Raw genomic sequence first — 25,705 nt, forward strand, 5'->3', positions numbered from 1 at the left:
CGCCGCCGCCACCGCCTTCCGAAGTTGCGAAACTGCGAGGAGGCGGGCTCGATTAAAGCGCGGCTTCGTCTGACGTTTAACTCATCACTAGCAATCAGCACTTGAATTAATTCCATCACGCGACAGACAGAAAATTGATTATTCGAAGGGTATCTTTTATTCAGACGTTTGCTTAATTGACAAGTGGTAAAAACCGAAAAAAGAAACCACGCTGCAGAAGTATGAAAATTTTATATATAAGTATGCTACATAATAAGAAGTGCAATTTAATAAAAATTAAATGATTCATAAAGGAGATCCAATTTTGGTTAATAAATCTTCGGATGTTCTGATAATTTAACAAGTTTTCTCTTTTTTGACCATATTTAATACCGAATAAATTGCTTTATTTATAGAAAATATATAACATTTTGATAACAATTCATAGGAAAAATAATTAGAATAGTGTATAATGTACGTAATGTACACATGCAATCAATTCTACGATAACCTGTGTAAACATCTTCCGCTTCGTGCGCGGATATCGATTTGAATCGGGGCACAACTAGCTGGACCGATCAATCTCTGCGGATTTAAACGGAGATCGTGATCATAAATCCAAAAAGTTAGGCTAGTCCCGACCATATCGTCGCCGCAATTGCGACTCGCTAAAGTTCCGGAATAACGCAATCGGAGTTCGCGAGTTTAAGCGGTCTCGCCGAAGCGGCTTCGAAGCGATTAACCGACCAGGTGTCGGCGCACCGGAACGACCTGCGGCAATATCATGAAAGCAGTGTAACTTGTATCGTCGCGACAAGACGATTAAGCTGGCCCATTAATCCTTTCGATAAACATCCCGAGTAATGTTTGAGAAACGCTATTAAAGATAAAAAAAAAGTAACGAGCGAGGATTTGCATACGCGAAAACGATCAAGTGTTTTAAAAATGTCAAGAAGATTATTGAAAAATCTATTTTGTAAAAAAATATATCATCACACTTGTACTCTCATTACACGCCTGATAATTATTATCCCGGGGAATTAGTATTCCAAAAAACATAAAAAAATCGATACCAGTCTTACGCTATTACACGACAATAATGCGACGGGGCGCGAGTCGAGCGGTGCAAGTTGCATAATGTATCTCCGCCATCCGTTCCCCCGACGCGACGCGACGCGGCAAACTACCGTAGATGTACATCCCTAATTACGCGGAGATTAAACTCAAATTACGTAATCTAACAATACGCGGCAACTCGATAACCCGCTATCGGGATGAGGGCGTTAAGGAAGCGCGCTTCGAATTATCCCGGGATACATTCGGGGGAAGAAATTACCCTCTTGGGGCTCCCACGGAAGCGTACCCCCGTATCGTTATACGATATGTTAATTATTTTAACCCAGATATATGGAAGACCGTATAGATACATACACATACATATATATAGAAAATATCTTCCGTGTGCCAGTGTTGCTCTATCATAGATTACTCTACAGCATAAACGTAAGTATATAGAGTGAATTTTGCATGATAATAATAATAAGATGAAGAAGAGAAGTAATAAGACGAAGAGATAGAGATAAAGAAGATTGTTAAATTATTTATCGAATTTTGCTGAATAAATTTATTCGAAGCGCTGGAAGTAATATCAGAATCAAACTATAAAGAGTAGGTTCTAACGGAAAACAAAGAAAGGAGGAAAAGGGAGAATGCTTGAGAAGCTTTATGGTCCAGATAAGCAATTTGCAACAACCTAGTTTTTAATAGTGGAATATCGAGCTATATTATATTCTCTGTAAACAATATTTATAAAATTCAAATATATGCTAAATTTAGCAAAGGTATTTTTACCAAAACAATTTGTTTATGCGTTTTATATTTACGTCATTTTAAATGCATCATCACTTTGTACTATGAAAAATAATATAAAAAACAGGTGGTAAAATAATAAAATGTCAATAATAATGTGAGATTTAGAATCGCGATTTGTCAGACGTATATAACAGTGTTTCAAATTAATCTCCTTTGTATGGCGAATTCTCTCGTGCGAACGAGCTCGTCATCGCCACACGTCGCGCGTATCGGCCGGATATTCCCCTCGGTATTCCGTTAGTCAAGGGACAGTCCATTAACAAAGATGAATTTCGCCGGTGCGGGGTGAAATCTATCGGGTGTAACGATAGACGGCTTAACGATATTGCCCCGGCGATAGATTGTCACAGCGATTTTAACGTCGTTAAGGGTAACGTGAAAACGAAGTTAAACGCTCCACCCCTCTCACCCTGCCCTCCACTCTCATCTCCGTTCACGGCCTGCGTTCTCTCGTTCCGGTTCGATGCGATGCGGCGCAAGATGCGCTTAATTGCAGTCGCCCACCTCGCCGGAACATGAAACCCCGCTTAACATAATTTCCGTACTATGTAACACAATACCGCTCGACTTTCCGAGTACGAACATTTAATTAACCGTTGGTGTCTAATAGGGGACCTATGATAGAGCAGCGTGGGCACGCTTAATGGCGTAATTATGCGATTATGATGGAGTCAATTAACGATCGAACTATGCTTTGATATGGAGCTTTGAATTTTCAGAAATAGAATTCGATTCTATTTTTAGCAAATGCCTATCTTTTTTTTACATTTGTGTTCAATTTACATTTATTTCAAAGCAAATAACTGCAGATAAAATCTTTAATTAAATTTAAATAACAATAATTAATATTTTGATACAGAAATAAGTACAATTTTCTTAATGTATAATGCAAATTTTGTTACTGAAAACTCTTGTAGTCTTACCGCTACTTTAAATAAATGACAAAAGATATTAGCCCAGATACCTGCGTCGCAAAATGTTCAATTAGGTAACAATTAATGTCGTTCAACGTCGTTAATCAAGCAGTTAACGTATTGACTGCGATCTCCGTTTTTCAGCGAAAATGAACGCCTGTAAAACGAATTTGCACATCCCGCGAGAATATTGGTTGATTACCGGAAATTGTAACGAATCGTGCGGAATAATGCGGCGCGCTGGGCGACGGTATGAATTATCAGGCTTCTCGTTTGGAAATTTGGCGGATAATCGTGAGAGGGATTGCCGAATTGTGGCTCGAATTCGCGTGACGCATGAATAATGGGCTTGAAATTGCACGCCGAGCCTGCAATAGCGGCATTAATAACATAACAAAGATATCTTCAACGGAGATATCATATGTTCTTCTGGAATGTATTTCAACCGATACTTATTTCCTTATCATCTGCGTGTATATATTCATGAATGTTGCGTATTAAAATAAAACCAGCAAATTGGATGATATTTAATTACCGCATGTGCTCAGATTCAATCATGCATACACCTATAATTCTTTTCAATTGGTAGCTTGATATGGTAAAGTGAGGAGCTTCTTTATCATATTTTAAATTAAAAGTAAATGTATTAATTAAATCTTAACTTTATATTAACGCACGCTATCACGATTGAGTTCACGTTTTAATCTTGATTAATTTTAGATAATAAGATTATGCCTCAATATATTAGATTTTGGTGCTTTTAGTCGAAAATTTCGTACTTGCCCTACCGCATTAAAGTAAAATTGGTGAGTCTCCCTAAAGGGGCAAATGTCCACTTATAATAGAATTTTGTCTCATTAAATTGCTCGCAAAATTGAACTATACGTATCTTGATTTCTTCCTTTCTACGTGTTAACGAATTAAACGTCTATTATTATCATTCTATTTCTAATATAATTTACATGGGCAAAAACTGGATGCGTAATGTTTCTTTTAATTAAAAATTTTTACACGGCATTGTGCGGCAAGCTTAATCTATTAACACGCGCTCGAAATGGAAGCATTAAATTTGTAATCATCATAATGTATGGGTAGCTTACTCGATGTACATCGTAATCTCGTTTTCCACAATAGCGTCCGGTAAAAAGCCCATATTTAAAGGACTCGCGCGTGTGTGGGTATGTATATTCGCACGAACCCGCCCAGTCACATAACAGAATAACGGAAATTAAAATACTCCTCATATGGAAGTCGTCGTGGAATATTGCATTTCAGATATTACAGTATAATATTACGGTACTCAGTTTTATTCAGTTCTCAAGTATTCTCTTGACACTCGAATTCAGTGTTCTAACATCCGTGTTCGAAATTATAAATGCGATTATTTTCTATCGTTCGTCATTCGCATTTAATCTTCAGGTCCAATAATCATTTAGTTTTGTAATTATAATATGATATATATATATATATTATATCTTCTAATTATAATGATATAAGATATTATATAATATTCTATATATTTTCTAATTCTAATATGTCATAAAATTCACACCTTAATTTAACTGTTTATCGTTAAATCTAATTAATTTTATATTTTAGCGGTTTATAAATAATAATTTAATATTACATAAATAGTTTCTAAACCATTTTTTCAATTTAAAAAGTACGAAAAACAAAATAGCCCATTTTTTCATCTCCTCTCTAAGAGGTTTCCTTTTTATAAAAGATTAACAATTTAAATTTAAATTTTAATTACCAAGTCTTCATATCGTTCGTATAATCCGGTTATACTGTAAAATGAAACTAAATTTTGGAAAGAAAATTATGCAAAACAGAATTGTTTTATAATAGAGATCAATTCCAGAAGCCCTGTCAGACACCCCAATAGCTAAATGAAATAAACGAGTGGTATCAATGAGCGATATTCAATAGGCGTTGAATATCATCGATCACTGATTAAATATCAATTTGAATTTAGTCATGACCGCAAGTAATCTACGCAGAAGCGCCATCAAACGTTCTCTCATGTTGATGGAATCGTAACAAGGTCGAGTATTCCGTTTATACTATATCCAGTTTATTGTTAGAGAAATAAAAATAAGTAAAAAAGGTGTTGAAAAATACTACGGTTTATCTTTTCGCGTAATATAACGATGCATTGCCCAAGAATCGCATTTTTTTCAAAAAAAAAGATATTGAAATGCATATAAGAATAATTATAAGATAATCAAAATACGTGATGTGCAGGAAGCGCGCCCCTTTCTCGACAACAAAGAAAGATAAATAAATGAAATAACTGTAAAGTAGTAATAAAGTAAAAAAAATAGTAAAAATAGATAATAAATAAAGAAATGAAAATAGTAATATGTACCGTCGCGTAATGAAAAGCTAACAGTTCGTTCGGGATATTGAAATATCGTTGAATATATGTAATCTGAATAAACGAACGTGACTGTCGACATTGAGCGATTTTCCCCTTTTTCTTCGGAAAATACGGAGAAAAAGCGGGATAAGAACGGGAATACGTACGGAAAATCAAATAGGGAGAGAAAGAGAAGGCGGTTTTATTGCAGAGGGCAGACACGAAGATTATTTGACCGGCTTATCCCGCCAACTAACGGCTTTCCTGCCCAGCTTTTACTATTTTTCCTCTAAGAAAATATAATATTTTCAGCGTGAAATTATTCCTGCCTCGAATCTAGTTAGCCACACAGAAACAGTAGTAAAACCGGTATTTGCGGAAGAAGGAGAGACAGGAAAGAAGACAAGAGAAACTTCATTAGTGAAAAATAAATATGAAAATCGCGGTTACGATGCTTTCCTTTATTATATGGACAATGAAAAAAAGCAAGTGCTTAAAAATTGACGTGCAAAATTGCTTTATGATATTAGAAAAGTTAAAATAATAAATTAATTTTATTAAAAGTAATAATAAATATTTAATTAATTAAATACTTAATTTAATAAATTATTTAAATAATTAAATATTTTTAACTAGTAAAACTAACATAGTAATAACGCCTGCAAAGTACCGTTAAAAATAAAATAGTAATAATTTATAAAAAATGTGAACTCGTCTCGCTAGAAATATCGGCACTCAGCAAGTTCATAGCAAGGAAACTGCGTTATAAGTTCAAAACCCCGGTAGAAAAGCGTATGGAGACCTGTTGAACTCAACGAGACTCGGTAAAAAATTCGAAAATTCTCGGACATATAACTTTTGCTTACCTTCGCTAATTTACTACCTTGAGAAAAGCGAGAGTTATACGTATAGGTGTGAAGATATCGAAAGAGAAGTGTGGATATTGTGCCGATATTACGGATATTTTCTGACTATTTCCATTATACTAAGAAATTTTCGTCGATCTTCATGATCGAAATCTTTCGGAAGCGAAATATGGAAAGGATTTACATTGAGTAGGAGAACGGGATAAGGATAAGACATCGAAGAACGGCACGTTTTATCGACGCCATTTACGACGATAGCTTTTGTCCAAGCTTCTCTACCGTATCAAAGATCGGCCAGTTTCTCTTCAATCGATCGAATCGTGATGCGCGAAGGGAAACGTCGTGGTTGCGCTTTCCCATTTCCCGGCAATTTCCGGAATAAGACATGATCAATCGAAACTTTCTCTCTCTCTCTCTCTCTCTCCCCCTCCCTCCCCCCCTCTTCCTTACCGATTTTCCTCCGTGTGTCCATCCAACATTCTCGTTTCTTCGTCAACGATTTAATTCATGTTTGAAGGTAAAGGTCGGAATGACAAAAAGAAACGCGAGCTATCGATTTTTCGATTATCGGCAGGATAAAAATTTTAAAGCACGCTGGCCATATAAATACGATATTGAGAAATTAGATCGCAGGAAAAATGCAGGAAAAAGAATTCCCTTCGAAGGACGAGAACGAGGTCATGGGAAGGAGGCCGAAGTGCTCGTAAAGTCGTTTAGTATTCCGGCGGTATCGTCTTTCAACGTAAAGGTACACCGATTAGCTCTGTGACGAACGAATTGGCGATCCATAAGAACCGCGAGTGAAATCGCCGACGTGCCGAAAATAGGAGGATATAGAGAAAACGTGACTGGGGTATTGTGGGAATTTTCTAACCGATTTCTCAGATAAATTACTGTACGTTTTTAGAGAATGTAACACGCGAAATGGCAATTCGTGCAAGATAGAAAACGTGCAATTAACAGACAATCGTTAAATTTTTAAATTCTTTTCATTTTTATAATATCGTTGACCATTTTGCCTCTAGTAAAATTCACAGAGAAGAAAACCGGATACGGTATCATTATTTTTATCCCGTTACAAACTAATCCGATTAAATTCTTTGTCGAGAGATCTAGGATACAAATGGAACGATGTAAAATAACAAACGATTAATCTGGGACGTAGCGGGAATAAAAATAATTCAGGACGTGAAGATTAATTAATTGACGAATTTCATTAAGAGAGTTCTTCCTTCTTTACTGATAATAATAATTAGACAAGAGAATAGTCTCTCGCGCGATAATTGTATCTCGAGAGATAGAAAGTATAAAGATGGAATTTTCTAAGTATTCTAATATTATGGATATTATAAATGATTATCATATTTTATGATATTTTATTTTAACAATTCTAATATTCTTGCATTCTGTCATTATATTTTATTGTACAATTATTGACATATTCTTTAGCGTTAGCGATGCATTCTTTCGGCGTTTTCGTATTCGATAGAAAATTCCATAATATCGAATATTAAGTGGCTACTTTGTCTGCCTGAAGTTGAACTTACCTATATGTGATGAACGCAAACACCAAAGCCACCAGGGACAGACTTCCTCCGAGGACGACGATGAGGCTAAGCACACCGTCCTGGTCGAAGGAACTTGCGATTCCCGTGGAAACGCCATTAGCTATTCCGCCGCCGGGCTGCGGAAAACCGTGAATCGCGCCGGTGTATAACGTCTCCATGTCGACGTTATGCCAACATCTGCGAATAGAGTAAATCCAATTATTAGACCCGAATACAAATGAAAAGCAAACATAAAGGCAGTTAGAGAAAAGAAAGGACAATTTATATACGTGAGGGAACGAGCGTGGGGACACTCGCGCTTTTGAATTTTTAATTACCGCATGTTTAATTAAGGGAAGAGAAAGATAATGGAAGATAGAAAGTGAGGTTTAATTAACTGAAATTAAATTTATGCCCGCGGCAGCGCAAATATTTTCGCCATTTACCCGGCTCCGATTAAACTAAGGGGAGAACAAATTAATAAACGTTTACGATAGCTTCGGCCTCCGTCGCCGCAAATTTTAATTAGCAGCGAAAACCATTAACTCTCGCGGGCGTGGATTTTGACAACTCGAAACGCTGGGGATATCAGGGATTACCGCACTCGAGAAAACAGCCTTGAGTAATATTTATTCGGACCGCTGCTCGCGTTACTGTTATGTCTCTGGACGATATCAGAATACGGTCCTGAGAGTGTAAACTTTGGTTTAGCGTTACTAGAACGAAAACACTTTATATCGTATATCATATATAATTTTATAATTTCATTTTCTCGTCATAAGAATAAAGTACAAAGTTACTAGATGTATAATAGGCCAGTCATATTAGACAAATTTAGGGGGTTAACCTTCCAATTAATCTTCTCAGATTGCAACCACCATGAATCGCTTTACTTCGCAAAATAAATCCCACTTATAACACCTCAAATAAAAGCGATTCGTGATGGTTGCAACCTGGGAAGATTAATTGGAAGGTTCGATGTCTAATATGACTAGCCTATAAGATTACTTCTATTACATCTAAATATAAAGAATAATACTAGAACCATTTATTTGACCGTAACGTAATTATATCTCTCTACAAATCTTTCCAACAGTTACAACAAATTTAAGTAAACAAAACGATAGAAAGCGCGAGGTGCTTTCTTGATGAAATAATAACAATCATTCCGACGCGCGTGTTTTAAGCTTGCATCATTTCCAACTCATAAATTTTAATCAACGCGGTAAAATCAATTACCTCCGAGGTGTATTGCTTGTCTCATTTCCACGTGTAACGATTCCCCACAAATTATTTACCCAAGCCGTGCAAACCACGATTTTAACTCATCCGAGTCGACCTCCAGCAACCGTCGGCGTCGGACTTGTTTCAATTCGTTCTACTGGCGCACGTCGACACACGACAACGCATATCTTTTTTACCAATATCATCGTCAAACCAATGTTAAAGTTTATTTTTAAATATATATATTGTATATTTTATTTTAAAATAATGAAAATAATGTAATAAGACGATGCGTTTAACGATGTAGATATTAAATGTTTTTGTTTTTCACGCGTATGTATACATTTGTCAAGCACTTATTTATCCAAACAAAATTGGATTTCATTATTTTCGACGTGCTGAATTCGACGTGTATGATTTTATAATTTATGCGAACGCGAACTTTATTCTGGGAAACATGAACGTGCCGCAAAATCGTATACAAGATATACTCAACGGCAATGTTGGCCGATTAAATATCATTAACTCGTTAATTGTGAGCATAACATTTACATTGTCAACTTCGGGCAACAATGTACGGGCAAAAGTTTTCCACGTAGCAGCAAATCGATCAGTCTTTCTCATGAACTCTGGCTAGCAAATGAGAATTTTAAATTGATAATAATACGCCGTGCACTAATTTTGAACTTGTTAGCTCAACCATCAAGTTTTAATTAAATCAACCGTTTTAAAATCTTCGATCAATAATTCAAACTTTGCAAGAACATAAATGCAAATGTTCTTTCACGTATTTCTCATACTTGTTCCTTATTCAACCATTATCCAGATCCATTGTAAATGTTTCTTTTTCTCAGAAGTTGCATGTACTATTAGCGAATTGATAATACCATTCTAAATTTATTATTAAATAAATATTGATGCTAATACTACCACAATTTATTTATTTAATTAATGTAATTAAAATTAATTAATATAAATCTTTAACATATAAAATCGACACATTTACGAATATAATATTATTTTTTAAAGTAATTATGTTGTTTTGACAAAAATGTCTGCAAATTTCTTTGTTTGTTATTTTTGCTAAAGTCACATTCCATGCTTCAAACTTTCCACTTTATCCGCAAATTAGGCGAAGAGCGAGAAACTTTGCATGTAACATGACTTTCCTTTCTTCATGACAATACTCTTCACGCAATAACGTTTCATCATCTATCTTGAGACCTCTCATGACGTCTTCCCCTGGGAAGCTGTATAACATTAATGGTGAAACGTTAACGGGCTTCCGAGCCTTTATCCGACATTCATGAAGTAAAAGCGCGCGAAAGTCGTGCTTCCCTCGTTTGTGCGAAATTTATTTTTGCACATAGTCGCCCGTGTATCTAATTTGCACAATATTTTCCTACACGAAAATTTTTCTCTTCTTCCTTGTCGTGTGCCGATAATCCCTTATAATATAATATAAATTATATATGCAAACTTGCAGACTGTCCCAAAAGTCATTATTCCGCCTCAAAAACAATAAAAATTTCTTTACCAATATTTAGAGTTCATTGATTCTCATATCTTTTCTAATTTTTATATTTTAATTATTAATATCTATTAAATTAGTTCCTATAATTTAAAGATAAATTTCTGAAAATACAGATTATATGAATTGTACGAGTAAATTAATCTAAAATTGAAGTTTTTTTTATCTATGCTTAAAATTTTATAAAAATGTTGCAAATCGATATCGAAATAAAAATAGCGTAATTAATACCAATAAATTTCTGTATTTTTTCAAGTCGCGAAAATTGTAGTTGATTAAATTCCATTATTAAAGGAAGGAAAATTTATACTTATTTTGTATGTAACTTTTTGCAACATTTATTCACCGTAAAGTGGTATTACGAAATTGGTGTACTAAAGCCGATAAAATATAACGTTTCGAACCATTAAATGTCTGATGCAATGACAAACGCGATCTACGAGCGATCGATTGCAAGTGCGACATATCGCGTTAACTGTACCAATCAGCACCAGTTGGCAACTGGTGCAACTGCGTAATAATGTTTAACGGTATTCGATGATAGTTCCGCGTATCGATTCGTCACGTGCCGGTTATCAATCGTACACCCGAAACGCATACTGAAAATACGTGGCAATATATCGAGCAACTATTCTCAAGCCCCGAAGCCCAATTCTGTACACGCTTAACGACCGTCGTCGGTGTCGTTAACAGCGTCGGCGCAGCTTTTATACGATATGAAAAACCTGCGCAACGACGCTTATCGAACCGATAGTTGTCGGCAAGCGTGTACAAAATATGGGCCCTGTGCTCGACGAATGTTCGACGCAAGTTAATATCCACGAGCCGTTTTATTTGGTTTCCGAGCTTTACCATCCTCGAAACTTCCCGCGGCATTTTTGGACCATTCGCCGTGTGTCTGTAGAGAGCGAATCGCGGCACGATAGGTTGACGATTTATCGGACTGCATAATTCGGCCTTGCAACGAACTGACATGACAGTCTTTTACCCCTTTCATGTCCAGTCAGATGTAGGTACGTTTCAACATATTTAAAAAATCATTTTTCCAGTAAATATTGAGGTCAAATAAAGCCCGAGCATTTTTTAAAGAAAATTTCTCACCGGATAATATTATGATAAATACTGGTTACAAGATATCGCGAGTTAATTGCGTAAAATTTTACAATTCAAATTCATGAAAATCTTTTTCACGGGATATGTCTGTCGTCAAAATATTATTTCGAAGCGAATTAACGGTGATCAATATAAAAATATATTGCCTTCTAACTTTTGTACTTTAAATACGATAAGTGCCGATTAACGATTGATATTGCAACATTTCAAATAAAAATTTTACATTCAACAAGAGACAACGAATATTATTTTTCCATAATATCCATTTCATTTTGCTCGCTCTATCGACGACGCACACAAGCGCCTAAAGCCTAAATTGATTACAATTTATATATTCATACTTACGTGTTACACATACGTGTGTCTATCAATGAGTGCGTTATCGTCGTTTTTTTAATACACATTTCATTTTTATATTCTTTTTTACGACATAGCGCAGTCAATCGATCGACGTCCAACGCGTCAAATAGAGACTAAAACCACAGTGTTTTTCCCAGCTGAGATGAGAGTTAAGACTTACCTCACGCTTTTAACCAATATTATTTCGAAGCAAACAGAAATATACTGACTTTTGTACTTTAAATACATAAAATGCCAATTGACACTGCAACATTTCAAGCAAAAATTTTACATTTAACGAGAAACAGCGAATATTACTTTGCATAAACATCTATGTTTATCTTGCGCGCTGTTATTGGCGCCGCAACTGCCTATATAAATCGATTACAATTTATATATTCGTATATACTTACACACATACTTGTCTATGAATGAGTGCGTTATTGTCATCTTAATTTATTCACGACGCGACGTAGCGCAATCAATCGTCAATCGGCGTCAAATTCAACGTGTCAAACAGAAACTAAAATTCTTATGTTTTTCTTAACTGGAGAGTTAAAAAGACTTACCTCGCGCTCTTGACAAGGACGCGTCGAACGACAAGATGGCAGGATCGACGGATCAACGGACGGACGCGGCTACGTAGCTCGTGTTTCGCGGCAGACGATCCATGTGGACGAGCCACGTGTAATAAGCGCGAAACGGTCCGCCCGCTTCGCGTGCCGCGACGAGACCGGCACCGGCCGGCACGTCGAACAAAGGGGGACGACGCTCGCCCTTATCGCTCCGCGACCGCGGCACGATCGAGGACGCCCCGCCGCGCGTCCGAATTCATATAACTGCGTCTGTTACGCGCCTCTGGGTTTCCTGCAGGCTCGCCGAGTTCCTTTACTTCTTTCGCCGTGGAGTTTCGTCACCGGTGGAGAACGTAACGTGTCTGCAAAGATTTTACACAACGATGAAAAAGTTGATAAAGCAAGCGAGACCCGCTACTCCATCAAATATGGCGTCGATCGATAATTCGCGAGAACTGAAATTCGAATCGAATCGAATCGCGGTGTCTCGAAAGGCGGGAGGGGGGGGGGAGTTACTTTCGCCGAATTCAAATTACGATACCGCGCGCGACGTGCCGATCTCAGCCGGCTAATATGGCGGTTGCGAATTCAACGGAATCTACACCGAATGTCCAGTGGGCCTCGTCGCGACGAGATTTTTGCGACTCTCGCTCGCCGCGACGAGATCGAATGCCCGCCGATAGAAGTAAATTCACATCGATGCATGCGATTTAGCGTTGAACGCGACCACATCTGACAACAATAAGTCTAATATACTCGACTCGAGTGTCATGTTCAATTAAATCGAAAAAATGCGATGAGATTTTTTACCGTGCCTCTCGTTATCGTCCTCGCAAGCGCGACCGTCAAGATTCCACGCGAGATTCCGACTCCCGTTTTCGTGTAACAATAAGTCACTCGTCACCGCTTGTCAACATTGTTCTTCTCGAATCGCGCCTCGCGTTGAAGCTTCCACGAAGCGCGGCGTCGACCGACGGTTAACTCAACTTGTCGTCAGCGGCGAATCGCGATCGCGGGCGAAATAAAAACCGGATTAATTCACGAGCCGATCGGTCATATCCCTCGATAGATCGCGGACGGGCGAGCCGGAACGGGAAGCGAATGCGAACGCGACGGACCGCGGATCACGACTGCGAGGAACTCCGTTCGCGCTCCGCGAACGCGCGCGCGGAACTGCGCCGCGCATGTACGCGCGTCACACGCCGTGAAGTTTGCCGAATCTCTCTGAGGGGAGCCGGGGCATTCGATTGCGTACTTATAATGGCGCGATTCTTTCGCGTCTTGAAAATTACTCACTTTCGCGTAGTTCTAATTAACTCTTAAACGCGCAATTTTTCGTAACATTCTATTTTTTTTAATAAATAATGATCTTATACACTGTTAAATTCATAATATCAATTATCAAATTATATTTAATTTGAGTTATTTAATTTTAACCGTTCCCATAAGTCGCCAGTGCTCCTACTCAATATGCCGTTAATTTAACTAAACCAATTATTAAAATATTACTGTTTTGTATTAAAATAATAAATTTCGATCCACATGGTAGTTAAAAATAACAAAATATTATTTAACTCAAGGTATTAATTTAAATTGGTCTAAATTCTTTAATATTTAATACAGAGAAGGTCCTTTACAGATGTGCAAAGTCACGCGTTTTCAGTTTAAAAATAACTTTATAAAGGAGAGTGCGCGAAAAGTCGCAAAGCTGCACTTAAAAATTAATTATTTCGAGGAATGTATTAAGAAGTATGCTCGCGAAATTGCAAAAATGTCACGTAGAAGATCGAAAGATCGTTTCTTCCGACCCACGCTCAAGTTTGGACAACGTAGCTAAATTAATTATTTCGAGAAACGTTATTAAGAAGCATGCTCGCAAAATTGCAGAAACATTATCTAAAGATTCTTCTCGTTTCTTCCGACCTACGCTACCAAAGTTAGACGACAAAGTTTTCTCATTGTAATTGAGTCAAGAGTTAAAAGTTCACTAAAGATGTTGAAATATATTGATCGAAAATTCAGAAATGTATCTTTCAGTTAATGTCATTAATCTTAGAAAATACAATAAATATACGTTTCAAAATATTTCATTACTACCGGAATACTTCGCATTATCATGCCCTTTAAATTTTTCTTGAACGTTATATCTGTGTTTTGCTTTTTTTTTAACATTTTCATTTCCGATGCGTGACGGATCTCGGTGCTGTGCAGTTACGGTACGGTAAACAAAAAAAAAACAGAAAAACAAACGGATATTCGAAATGGGTCGCGTTTCCGTGCTCGAAAAATCGCGTAAAATTATATCGCGCGAGTTGGATTTATGGCACGAAATTTTTGCGCACTGCACGTGGCGCAATGTGGCAATAACAATATTTCGTGCGTGCAAGATAACTCGTCAACAACATGTTGCAAGCGAAAATCACTCACTATACTTAATCCTTCGCAAAATTTCAAATTAATTTAAAGTTTCACGACTGACGCGACTTCAGCCCGCTTAACTTTTAATAATCCAATAATTTAAAATAATTTTAGTAACTTGAAAGTAAGCTAAAAATCATAGTTTATATTTTATTATAATAGTGATAGTGTGTCGTTTTTCAATATAGTAAATAATAATTATAAGATAAAAATAGATAAATAAGTAAAATAATTTGTTTGCGTATTTAATACCCGGCAAAAAATATTAAAAATTTATTACTTAATTTTTACTCGCAAATAAAATCGGCAAACTATTTTTTTAATAAAAATAAATTTTTAATACAATGCAATTTTATTAAAAAAAATAATTGTCGAGTAATAAAATTAGTAATCATTGATATACTTAAGCACTCAAATAGTATGTGTTTGTTGGATAAAGTTCTATGGGAAATAACGAATTCGATAGAGATTTAACATCTTACAATTAATACTAATATTATTGCCATTCTTTTTTTGAGTGCAATTTTAATTCTTCCATCGATAGATCGTCAATAGATCGTCGACGAATTACGGGAGGAAATGTCTGCCTGTCGCTCACGAGAGCGGAAAATTTGCGGTCACTCGCTCGCGAGCAACGGGCCAAGATTAGATATCACCATCGGGCGAGATGGTGGACGACCATTGAGAGTTATGGTAATGGAACGGAGGTGGATGACCCAATTTCGAAAGGACAAAAGGCCCACCCTCGTTGCGCCAGGACAATGTGCCTGGATGTAACAGCAACGTTCAAAAAGACGGGTCTTTGAGCACTATCGACCCGCTGATTTCCAGCCTTCGCGCACAGACGAGAAATCAGATGCCAGTTGCACAATTAACATTGGCACTAAAAACAAATTTATATTTTTGTATAATGAGATAGATAAACTAGAACATGAATAATTCAATTTCTATAATATAGTAATTTATAATTTGTAAAGTCTATATTAAAATAAAATAATCACGTTGCGTTTGCTAATCTTATTGTTAGTTATATAAGGGGTCTCACATTAACAAATTACGCAAGCCCCGTGAGATTTATAGCCAACCCTGACATCCCCAGTTGTCGCAGCGTGCGCCTGACAGTGATAACGGTGCGCGTTATATTACTCCAGCAAGATGGAAAAGCACCCTCGGGGTGAATCTCAGAGACACGGACATTCGAAGCTGTGACATACTTCAACATGATTTTTTTAAAAAGCTACTTCGCGAGCGTCTTAAAATTGAATGCGTGTTAATTAAGGCGGAACGCGATCCTCGTTAAACCAGTGTTTATTAACAAGTTAGACCATCAAAAGAAGAACCACTCAACGAAGGTTCATTACTTTTAGCAAACATATTGATTGACATAAACCCAAATTGTCTCGCTTGAGATTGATATTTAACTACTTATTAATATCCTATTTATTTAGAACAACACGAGCCAAACGTGTAGAAAGAAAAGTTTAAATCATTCAAGCTAAATCGCTTTTCAATTAACGGTTTACTCACATGTATCTGATAGGAGAGCGTGACTTCGATAATGCATATCTCATTGCACGACTGTCTACCGAGACTGAAGGTACGATAATCTGATTTCATTGTATGGGACAGGGCAATAGTCCAGCATTCGGAGTCGCGGGGATGGAACAAAATGGATAACGTAATTTGCGAGGGACAAAAGAGAGCTACAAACTTGGCGCATAACAAGGAGTGCCCCGGAGGTTTCGACAAGGCCGTGTCCCCCCGCTGACCTCGACGAGCTATCTCGACGCGTACAAACGAAGAGATGGGAAACACGGCGTGAAGGAACGTTGCCGGTGTGAATATCGATTATAAAATAATCGAATAATCATGTATTTAATAATCGTCGTGTACAAAAAGTTAAAATTTATTTTTCTACTAATAAAATACTCGTCCATATACATATCCGAAGCGAATCATACGCGAATCACACATATACAAAACAAGAATGCTTCATATTATAATATACAACAATATATATACATATATATGTATATGCACAAGAATTAATAATTATATTTACAGAAATTTATCTCAACAAAGTCATACTTTCGCAATTATCGCAGTAATGTTAATTACCTATTGTGCCTCAGTCTATGGATCGTCATCGTCACAAAATTCAATCTCGTGATATGTTTCTGCTATCCAGCCAAGAAGGTACTTGACTTTCTCTGTCGCTTCGTCATTGGCTTTGTAACCCTCAATGGCCTCGGACAGGCACTTCGATAAAAGTTTTAACAAAGGCTGTGAACGAGAAAATCGATGTTAACAGTAGATATACGATACGCGTCAGGAATTTAAAGCAACGCTTTAAAACACGAGTCGTTAAGAATACTTCGTGAAAATATACTGTCTAATTATATATCACATACTTATATCTTCAATTTTTATATTAAAAAAATCTTTTTAAAAATTTTATATATTACTTTTATAATACAAAAATTACAGAAAATAATACGAATATTTTTTACTTATTTTATTTATTTCATTGTCTCATCTCAAATAATTATATCGCGCGTACACTTACCACAGGCCAGTCTTGTCTAAATAAAGCCACACACTGATCACTCAGACTGTCTCCGTCGAGTATATTTGTTTCTAATAACTTCTTCAGAAATTTGCCAAAAATCGGCCACGTTGCGTCGTTCTGCGGTTGCATCAGTAATATAATATTTCTTGAACACAGAATTCTATGCATAGGCGATTCGTCTTCGTCATTTCTTAGATTATCCGACGACCATATTTTAATTAATTTGTCCTGGACTTCTCGCGTAAAGAGATCCGTCCTGTACGCCACTAAAAATGTGAAATATTGTGGTCGTTTAATTTTATCACTCTTGACATTTCAGTTATTCTTACACATACCTAAAAACAGCGCAAAATCCAAACTGAGGAAATACAAAATTTTCTGTGGGCCTGGTAATAAATCACCTCTTTGACTGAACGATTGATATAGTTTGTCTAAAATATCCAATACAGACGATATAGTTAAATCTGCGCCGTTGTTATCTAACATATGCCACATTAGTGCCTATAAACAAAAACAGGTGGAAATATATGTAAATATTAATAATTTAGTCATTAATTTTAAAAACGATAGAAATTAATAATTGTTTTAGTTTGGAAAAATGTATTTCTTACTCGAAGCTCGTCCATTATAACAGTAGGGCTAGGAGCATCTGTATTGTGATCCTTTTCTTGCTTATTAGAATGCACAGGACTACTGTTCCGAAAGAACCTATTAATCTCAAGTTCCATGTCCTTTATAAACAAAGAATCACCGGCAATATGCGATTGAATCCACTGATTTATTCGTTCCATCGCCATTCTAGTCGCGATCTTGATGCACATTTCCTTCACCGACGTTAGAGAGTCCTCTGCCAATAAAGATTCTATCGATGTCGCGACTCGCGTCTCGCAAATCGTCGGGATTGTTTTCTCACACTGATCCTTCAATTCTCTTGACGCATTGTTGGCCAATGTATTCATGTCGCTCAGGAGCAAAGCCTAAATACATACTGCGATTTAAACGCTTAATCTCTTCCTGTATAACATGAAGTTTTCCTTACAATCGCGCGGAGATATCACCTTAAATTCGTTGAAGTAATTTCTCGACAGTTCACCCTGCTCATCCGAATCCCTCTCGATGTTCTTGTGTTTCAAAATCTTCCTGAAAGAATTTAAATTTGCTTCTCGTGATGAAGTCAATAGAGTGTTGCATATATGTTTCACGCAGGTTGACGCGACTCTTTCAGAAACGAAATCAACAGTCTTTCGAGTAGAAGCCGGCTGACCGTGGAAAAAGGCTTCTTCCAGTTGCAGCTGCAAAAACAGTAATACATATAGCAACATAGTAGCAAGTTGGAAATATACGATATATTAAACAAAAAATACCTCCAGGTGTTTTGCGCGAGTAGTACCCCCTAATTTACGTAATTGGCTGGTAACGGGTGTAATGTGCTTGTTGGAATTGACATTCAAACTCGTTCCGTTTCCGTGAAACACAGAAAGAGTCGATTCCACTCGCGGACAGCACATACGCATCGTGCGATCAGTAATTATATCTAATTTATCGAGACTGCTTTTGACGGGAATCGCACAATCGGCGGAATGCGAATTTCTTTTCTTCTCCATCTGTTTTGTTGAGAATTTTTCCATCTGTTTGAGACTCTTCAGTTCCTTGATCTTGCAAGTCTTTTGCCAGGCAATATAGAAATCTCTGGGAAAGTTTGGTAGCTCGAACAACCAACACAGACTGGACTTGAGCAGCACAGCCGATTGTTGAGAAATAAGGCAATCAGGAGCGGTAAGATCGGTCTGATTGATAGCATGATAAATGTAATACAATAGTTCTAAGATCTGCTTATAATACGGCAGTCGAAGCGACACTATGTCCATCATGGCTAGATATTTTACTAGCCAAGGTATCGTCAGCGATAGTTTACCTTCGACTATGGCGCTCTGAATACACGCTTGTAAGTTCAGTGATGGTAATACCTGGAAAACGAAACAATTGAAAAGATTATTTGAAGAGAATTTGAAAGGCTGATTTTAACGTTTAATCACAATTTTTATGTCACCGTACCTTGCTTCTTATCTCTACTTGTGTCATTAAAATCTCCTTAGTGGTATTGGATTCAGATCTGTATGGCAATGATACTAAAAGTCCTAATACTTTCGCAAGAAGTCTCAAGCTGGCTAAACAAGTAATAAAATTCCGCTGCGTTTGATCGTCAACCATTGTCTCTGCGAAGAGAAAAAAGCGGTATTTCTAACATTTTTTAAATATAAACAGTCATTATATATATAAATAGCAAAATCAATGAAAAATGTACCCGAGTCTTCTATTTCACTATTAGCAAACTGGGTGTCGTTCAACTCCATTATCTCATGTACAAAACAGTTCTCCAAATGCGTATAAAATATCGGATTAAACGCATGCAATATAAAATCTTTGAAAAATTCCTGCATGCCGGGAAACGAAGGGCCGACACTCTGACTTTGTGACGGTAATGGTGTCACAAATCTCTTACTGAGTTGAGTCAATTTTTCAGGGTTAACGTGTTTTAAAGCTTTCAGGAAATTCAAGCTCTCGTCGTCCACTACGTCATCCTGCAATCAATGATACACGATTGCTTTATTGTTGAGAAAATTACATCGACATAATAAAAAAAGAATATTAATAGCTTTGGACTTACTTGACGTCCATTCTGTATGCACGATATTAGCAATTGTGACTTGAATAACCTAGCGATGTGATAATAATTCGTGCAGTCATTATGCAGCGTCAACATGTTTCTTATCTTGCCCCCAAGCGCGATCTGGAACACCCATCCTTGGACCAAATGATTCTCCTCCCAAATTCTTAGTATGTCGTAGAAGGCATCTCTCTGCTTCTTGAAGGTATGAAACGCGATGGCAGACGAAAAATTCTCCCGATTGTCGGTGTCGATTTGAAAAGACACGTTTACCTCCCCCATCGTGCACGTCAATTTTTATTGGGCTGTAAACAATAATAAACACTTAAATTATTTAAATAAACAATTAAAATATTAATTAACAAGATATATATTAAATAATTTTAACTTGTTGTTAATTTACAATTGCTGTTAATGTACAAATGACAACCTGTTCGCCGGTCAAGTATCTCGTTCCTTTCAATTAAACATTTTAACATCGTAAAAACATTTATTTTTCCTGTCCACAATTTTGGAGGTTAAATCCTCCTAGCATGTCGGAGAAAATGCCGAATATTATCGAGGAGTGAGATTTCAATTAGACAGAGGTGTAATCGGCGTTGTTATACAATCTTCAAATGTACACTGAACATTTTTCGGTATAGAGATTGTATTTCCAAACATATGGATGCGCATCACCGCGTTCTATTAATTTTTTACTCGCTTTACAACCGGGTCGGCTAGGTTAGGTTAGGTTAGGTTAACAGACATCGGAGTCGGAGTGATCGCGGAGATAAAAAATATCGAGATAAAGAATATCGATATTATCGACTACAGATATAAAATTATATCTGAATAATTAGTTTTTAACGTGTATTAGTTCATGATTTATTGTTGCACAGGTGCTTCATAAATAAGAATTCATATTTACGCAATAATATCATATATTGTCACGAAATTACAGTTATCACTCGATAGATAATAAAATCCGGATGATTAATAATCAAATTGCAATTTTAAATTTTAAATATTGGGCCCATATGTATATATGTTTATGAAACAATAGGATAATCACATGCAAAATAATCATAAAATACATGATTATCCCGAAAAGTAACGCTATTTTCCGATCAATTAAGTGTGGGAGCACTTGGTGAAAAAACTCGACTTCGTTATATTTGTTTAATAAAAATATTTAAATGTTTAACAATGGTGTGTATAAAACTGAGATCTAAATAAACGAATATATATTTAAAAGACTGATACGTGTTTCAATACAGTATTAAGCAAAGTTTGGTCGATAAATAAATAAATCGAGATTAGCAATTAATAAATAAATCGAAATTGACAATAAAATGAAGTTGGCAGCACGGAGTAAACTCTCACTTGACTCTCACGGAGTCGCCGCACAGGTCGCTACTCCGACCGCTCCGACGTCCCCGACGTGCATAGAACTGCATAGAACCGAGAGACAGAGAGCAGAGGCAGAGAGGGCTGATCCGCGATAGAAAAAAGAGAGAGAGAGAGAGAGAGAGGGAAGGAAAGGAGGTCGAGCGTCGAGCAGGGAAAACGGGGAGACATAAATTCGCGCGCGTGAAGGGGCTCAACGACGACTCAACGTCGACTCCGGAGTAGACCGGAGTATCATGCGAGTGAGGTGCACCGACGATCGGAGGAATTGTCACGAGTCGCTATCGATATCCGCTCGGGCGGCGGTCACGCCAGTATCGATACCCGCGTCGCGTCGCCGTTCCCGTGGCAGGGGCAGGACTGGCAGGAGGTGGTGGTAGTCGATGACGCCGATGACGCCGTGCCGCCGCGAGTCGTGCGTACGCAAAATATAACCTCTCCGGCGGCGTAAGATGCGCCAGTCCTCGCCGATCCAGCCGGAGACACCGCTGTTCCATCGTGAAACCTGAATTTCCCGCCTGGGGCACACGCGCGCGTCCTTTCCAAGCGCGTTCGAAGCGCGTCGTCCGCATCGTCCCCGACTCCAGACTCTCGCGCGCGAGATCCCTCGTCGGCCGCTTCATCATGAAAGTGATCGTGAAGAAGCTGCAGGGGAAAGAGTGCGTCGTTGACGTGAGTATACGGCATGGCTGTCGAGCGGCGCAACCGCCTCCCTCCGTTTCCCCGCGAGGCATCCGCGATTTCCTCCCGTGATCTGAACCTCGCCGTCGACTAATATTTGCAATCGTGAAACCAAGTTGACTTTCGTCGTTATCTTAAATAATTTTGTGCGCTCGAACGTCCGTTAAGCGAGAAATTAAGATAACCATGGTTCGTCTTTCGGATGAGTCTTTCTTCTAACGTTTAGTTATTTTTCCTCTCAAGTCTTGAACGTCTCCTTTTTTTTTTCGAGAATCTTGTCGTAGAAATTGTCTTCAAATCGTTATACACATGATTTTAGATATTACCGTCAGAGACAGTGTTGGAGTTGAAGCACAAAGTGAGCGACCTCTTGGGCATCGATGTACCACAACAAAGATTGTTGCTCACTGGGAAGACCTTGGCGGGTAAGGACATTCTAGGTTTTATCTAGCGTTACCCAGGTAGCAATTAATGTCTAAAAGACATCATAAAGACATCTTTAAGATTTCTGGCATCTTAAAGACATCTTTATGATGTCTTTTAGACATTAATGCTACCTGGGTATCGTTACAATTTCTCACTATAACCGTTTCTGTTTGGTGACTTCAGACGAGAATCCGCTGAGTTTTTATCCCGGAATCAAAGATGGCAGTAAATTAAATCTCTTGGTGATCAAGAAGGCGGAGGAGGGCTCCAGCGAGGCGAGGGCCTTACCCCAACAGAAAACGGGCATTCATCTGCTGAGAGAAGAGGTCTCGCGAGTGCTCAGGCCGTACTACACGGTGTCCGAGACCGAGTCCATAGTCAACGAGCTGATAAAGGACTTGAAAAACAAAGTGAACAATCTTAGTTACGATGATCTAGAGAGACTAGCCACCGCGTTGCTCCAGGACCAAGAGAACGTAGCTTAAGTATCACTCAAGGTTATCCAATTTTCGCTTACCGATTGATTGTTGTAATACGAGTTTATTTAATTCAAGCATTGCCTTATATATCGAGCCCCCCTCTAATAATTGGTACTGTGTAATTTAATGCGCGATGCGTAATGATTAAGCGAGACTCGAGAAACTTAACTGTACTATTCTCTACGTTTGAAATTAAGGTCAGGATATAATCTTGTGTGGAGTTTATTAAAAAAAAAAAAATCGTTGTATGTATACAGGTATATGTCATACCGCGTCATAATAATTATATCATATGCACGATGGGAAGTTGTCAAGGATCTGCCAAGTCCAATTGACGAAAGTATCTCGCTACTAGACAGATGAATAAATTCAGCGCCCCTAGTTCCTGCGCGTCCAATTCTCTCTAAAAAAAAAAAGAAAAGAAGAGAAGTAGCGAGATGGCACAGACGGCGTTAGTAAATTCTGACGTGGACTTTTGTAGATATTAACGAGACGACGAGCTAGATATAGAAGAAAAGTTCAGTCTTATTTTCTCAACATTTTGTAATCCGACAAACGCGAGTTTTTATTATCGCCTGAACCTTTTCTAATATCGGGAACGACATAGCAGCAGCGTAAACAGGAAGTTATGCAATAAAAATGTTTTGTTAATAGAAATTCAGCGTTGATAGAAAGCCTTTCCCTCTTGTCCCCCCTCTCTTCGTTCCTCCATATTATTTTAACAATATCAGTAATATGTCAGCTCCTAACGATAATCTAACTGAACTTTTCTTTGGAAAATTTAAAAATTAATGCTTTGGAATTAAAGGAACCAATATATTTTTTATAGTTTAATAGTGGAAATTCCATCTTATGAAAACATTCTATTCTTATCTATTCTCTATCATTTACCATTCTAGACGAAAAATATTGACTCGTACTCTATGCCTTTAGGATTAAATGCAACTAAATCTTATCCTGAATTTTTATAGACTTTTTAGACTTACTACACATACTACATAGTTCGAATTAAAGAAAAGGATAAACATTTTAATCTTTTACTTGTTTAAAGAATATATCTTTCTTTATGTTATCGAAACACGTTCGATCTTGAAATGTTTGCACGCACTTTTTGCAAATGCACATCGTGTGAATAAAAAAGCAATTGAATTAAGCCTGTTGTCATAAATAAGGCAAAGCACAAAACGATATTGGTTGATTTAATTCCAATGTGTTAGAACGGAATTAGCTTGATCAAATAATGAATATTACAGAATCGGCGCGAATGACGGAACACGCTCGTGCTAATGAACGCAGGCAGGAACAAGTGTCGGGCTGCAATGGTTGCTCCAAGATCGCGAGTAACGCATAGATCCACTGGCCTATTATGTATTCGATTTTCCTTTCAGTCTCCACGAATTGCACCAGATATTCAAGTACTTGCTCCACGTTCGATTGATTAAAACAGAACAGGGTATTCAATGTAGGTTTGATCTTCTCCTCGCTACCTAAACAGAAGCCGACCCAAGCATTTTGATCGTCTATGTCTGGCTGCAACGTCGAAGAAAAGCCAAGTTGAACAAAATAACTCTAAAATTTCAAGTTTCAGACAAGTGTACTCAAACCTACATACCAAATGAATGTCAGGTGGTCTCCACTTGCGCTTGCCTATCAGTATCTCGTCCTTCAGTTGGCTTATGTACAGTCTTAACTTGGAGAAGTCTGAAACCTGATATTGCTGCCATTCCACGGTTGGTTTGAGGCTTGCCGGCGCTTGAACACACCCTGCTAACTTTTAGCAGTCACATTGACTCCATAGTTGTGAAATTTATGCGTGATTTATTAGGAATTAAAACTTACGGTCTCAACGTAAGCCTTGGTGGGCTCTTTCATACACGACGGATCCAAATCAGCCACCACTACGTCCGCACATTGTCTAGCTTCTATTCTGCAGCATCAATCAAACAATATTTAATCGTTAGCTTATTATTTCCCAATCGCAAGTGCTGTGTTCATTATTAGCCATCTCTCTTCAACAAAGAAGATATATGTTTGCCGTTTTGTGAGAAAAAAGAAGAAAAAACATAGAAAGCATGAGACTTGACATCTCTTATTTACAACATATAAACTTTTTTTCTATTTTTACCATATAAATAAAGCTTATATTCAGTTTGAGAAAATAAAGGTGAAAACTTTAGGAGAATGTATGTATATATATATATATAAAAAGAATTGAGCTGCAATACAATTCCCCTTAGATACACTTTTTCTGAAAGGGAAGGAGCAGCTGAGAGAAGAAGACACCAGCTTACACCACTCGTTTAATATACTCCTCCCCGGAAGAAGCTGGCACCGACAGATTGATGTCCTCGTCGATATCTCCTACTATAAACGCCGGCTGTTTCAGGAAATCCATCATAATTCGCCGGTGGGAGATTCTTGCATTTCGGATCGCAAAGTTCGAATGTGAGGTTAACTCCGCGCGGTTCTCACGGGGCACGTCGCGATTAACATCTGCGGCTGTCCGCAAAGGTGTCTCCGTCTATTCGAGAGTGAGTCTCGGAATTAACATTAAAAAATTGAAACCTCGATTGAAACGAAAGGAAGAAAATATGTATAAGAATATTTGTAGCGTGCACTCTCTCCCCCCCCCCCTTCCAATAAATATTTACAAATACGATTTTCGAGACCGACTCTCGATAGCGCTTCTCGATACTGCAGCGAACGGCATTTACGAACATTTCGGGGATATTTTATTATATTTTATGAAGAAA

At 37.6% G+C, this 25,705-nt stretch overlaps 4 protein-coding genes across 5 annotated transcripts in view; 1 reads left to right on the forward strand and 3 right to left on the reverse strand.

Annotated features, from left to right (window-relative positions):
- The window catches only part of LOC139815895 (adhesion G protein-coupled receptor E3), a 74,209-nt gene extending 60,725 nt beyond the window's left edge, over positions 1–13,484 (reverse strand). Inside the window, exons 1-3 of the mRNA XM_071783154.1 lie at positions 13,133–13,484; positions 12,317–12,684; positions 7,541–7,738 (exon numbers count right to left, since the gene is read on the reverse strand). Coding sequence (XP_071639255.1) covers positions 7,541–7,719 — 179 coding nt within the window. The 5' untranslated portion in view covers positions 7,720–7,738; positions 12,317–12,684; positions 13,133–13,484. The remainder of the gene's footprint in view (positions 1–7,540; positions 7,739–12,316; positions 12,685–13,132) is intronic.
- A 3,141-nt stretch (positions 13,485–16,625) lies between these two features.
- Positions 16,626–21,353, reverse strand: Dlt (codanin-1 like protein dlt). 2 transcript variants are annotated; one of them, XM_071784295.1, is made up of 10 exons: positions 20,408–21,353; positions 19,978–20,282; positions 19,615–19,891; positions 19,365–19,525; positions 18,674–19,276; positions 18,368–18,601; positions 17,921–18,286; positions 17,645–17,810; positions 17,307–17,575; positions 16,626–17,023 (listed from the first exon to the last, which is right to left on the reverse strand). In XM_071784295.1, the coding sequence occupies exons 2-10, from the start codon at positions 20,257–20,259 to the stop codon at positions 16,874–16,876; spliced, it is 2,508 nt and encodes an 835-aa protein (XP_071640396.1). In that variant the 5' UTR covers positions 20,260–20,282; positions 20,408–21,353; the 3' UTR covers positions 16,626–16,873. The 2 variants fall into 2 exon arrangements, with proteins under 2 accessions (XP_071640396.1, XP_071640397.1); XM_071784296.1 differs by having other exon boundaries at positions 20,381–21,353.
- A 202-nt stretch (positions 21,354–21,555) lies between these two features.
- Positions 21,556–23,609, forward strand: LOC139816654 (ubiquitin-like protein 4A). Its single transcript, XM_071784306.1, has 3 exons — positions 21,556–22,038; positions 22,367–22,472; positions 22,657–23,609. Exons 1-3 carry the CDS (start codon positions 21,991–21,993, stop codon positions 22,956–22,958), a joined length of 456 nt encoding a protein of 151 aa, XP_071640407.1. The 5' UTR covers positions 21,556–21,990; the 3' UTR covers positions 22,959–23,609.
- Positions 23,181–25,596, reverse strand: Gem2 (Gemin 2). Its single transcript, XM_071784302.1, has 5 exons — positions 25,244–25,596; positions 24,792–24,879; positions 24,565–24,723; positions 24,204–24,482; positions 23,181–23,355 (listed from the first exon to the last, which is right to left on the reverse strand). Exons 1-5 carry the CDS (start codon positions 25,348–25,350, stop codon positions 23,263–23,265), a joined length of 726 nt encoding a protein of 241 aa, XP_071640403.1. The 5' UTR covers positions 25,351–25,596; the 3' UTR covers positions 23,181–23,262.
- Between the last annotated feature and the right edge of the window lie 109 nt (positions 25,597–25,705).

The sequence above is a fragment of the Temnothorax longispinosus genome, chromosome 7, assembly GCF_030848805.1.
Source record: "Temnothorax longispinosus isolate EJ_2023e chromosome 7, Tlon_JGU_v1, whole genome shotgun sequence".
In the NCBI taxonomy this organism is placed as follows: domain Eukaryota; kingdom Metazoa; phylum Arthropoda; class Insecta; order Hymenoptera; family Formicidae; genus Temnothorax; species Temnothorax longispinosus.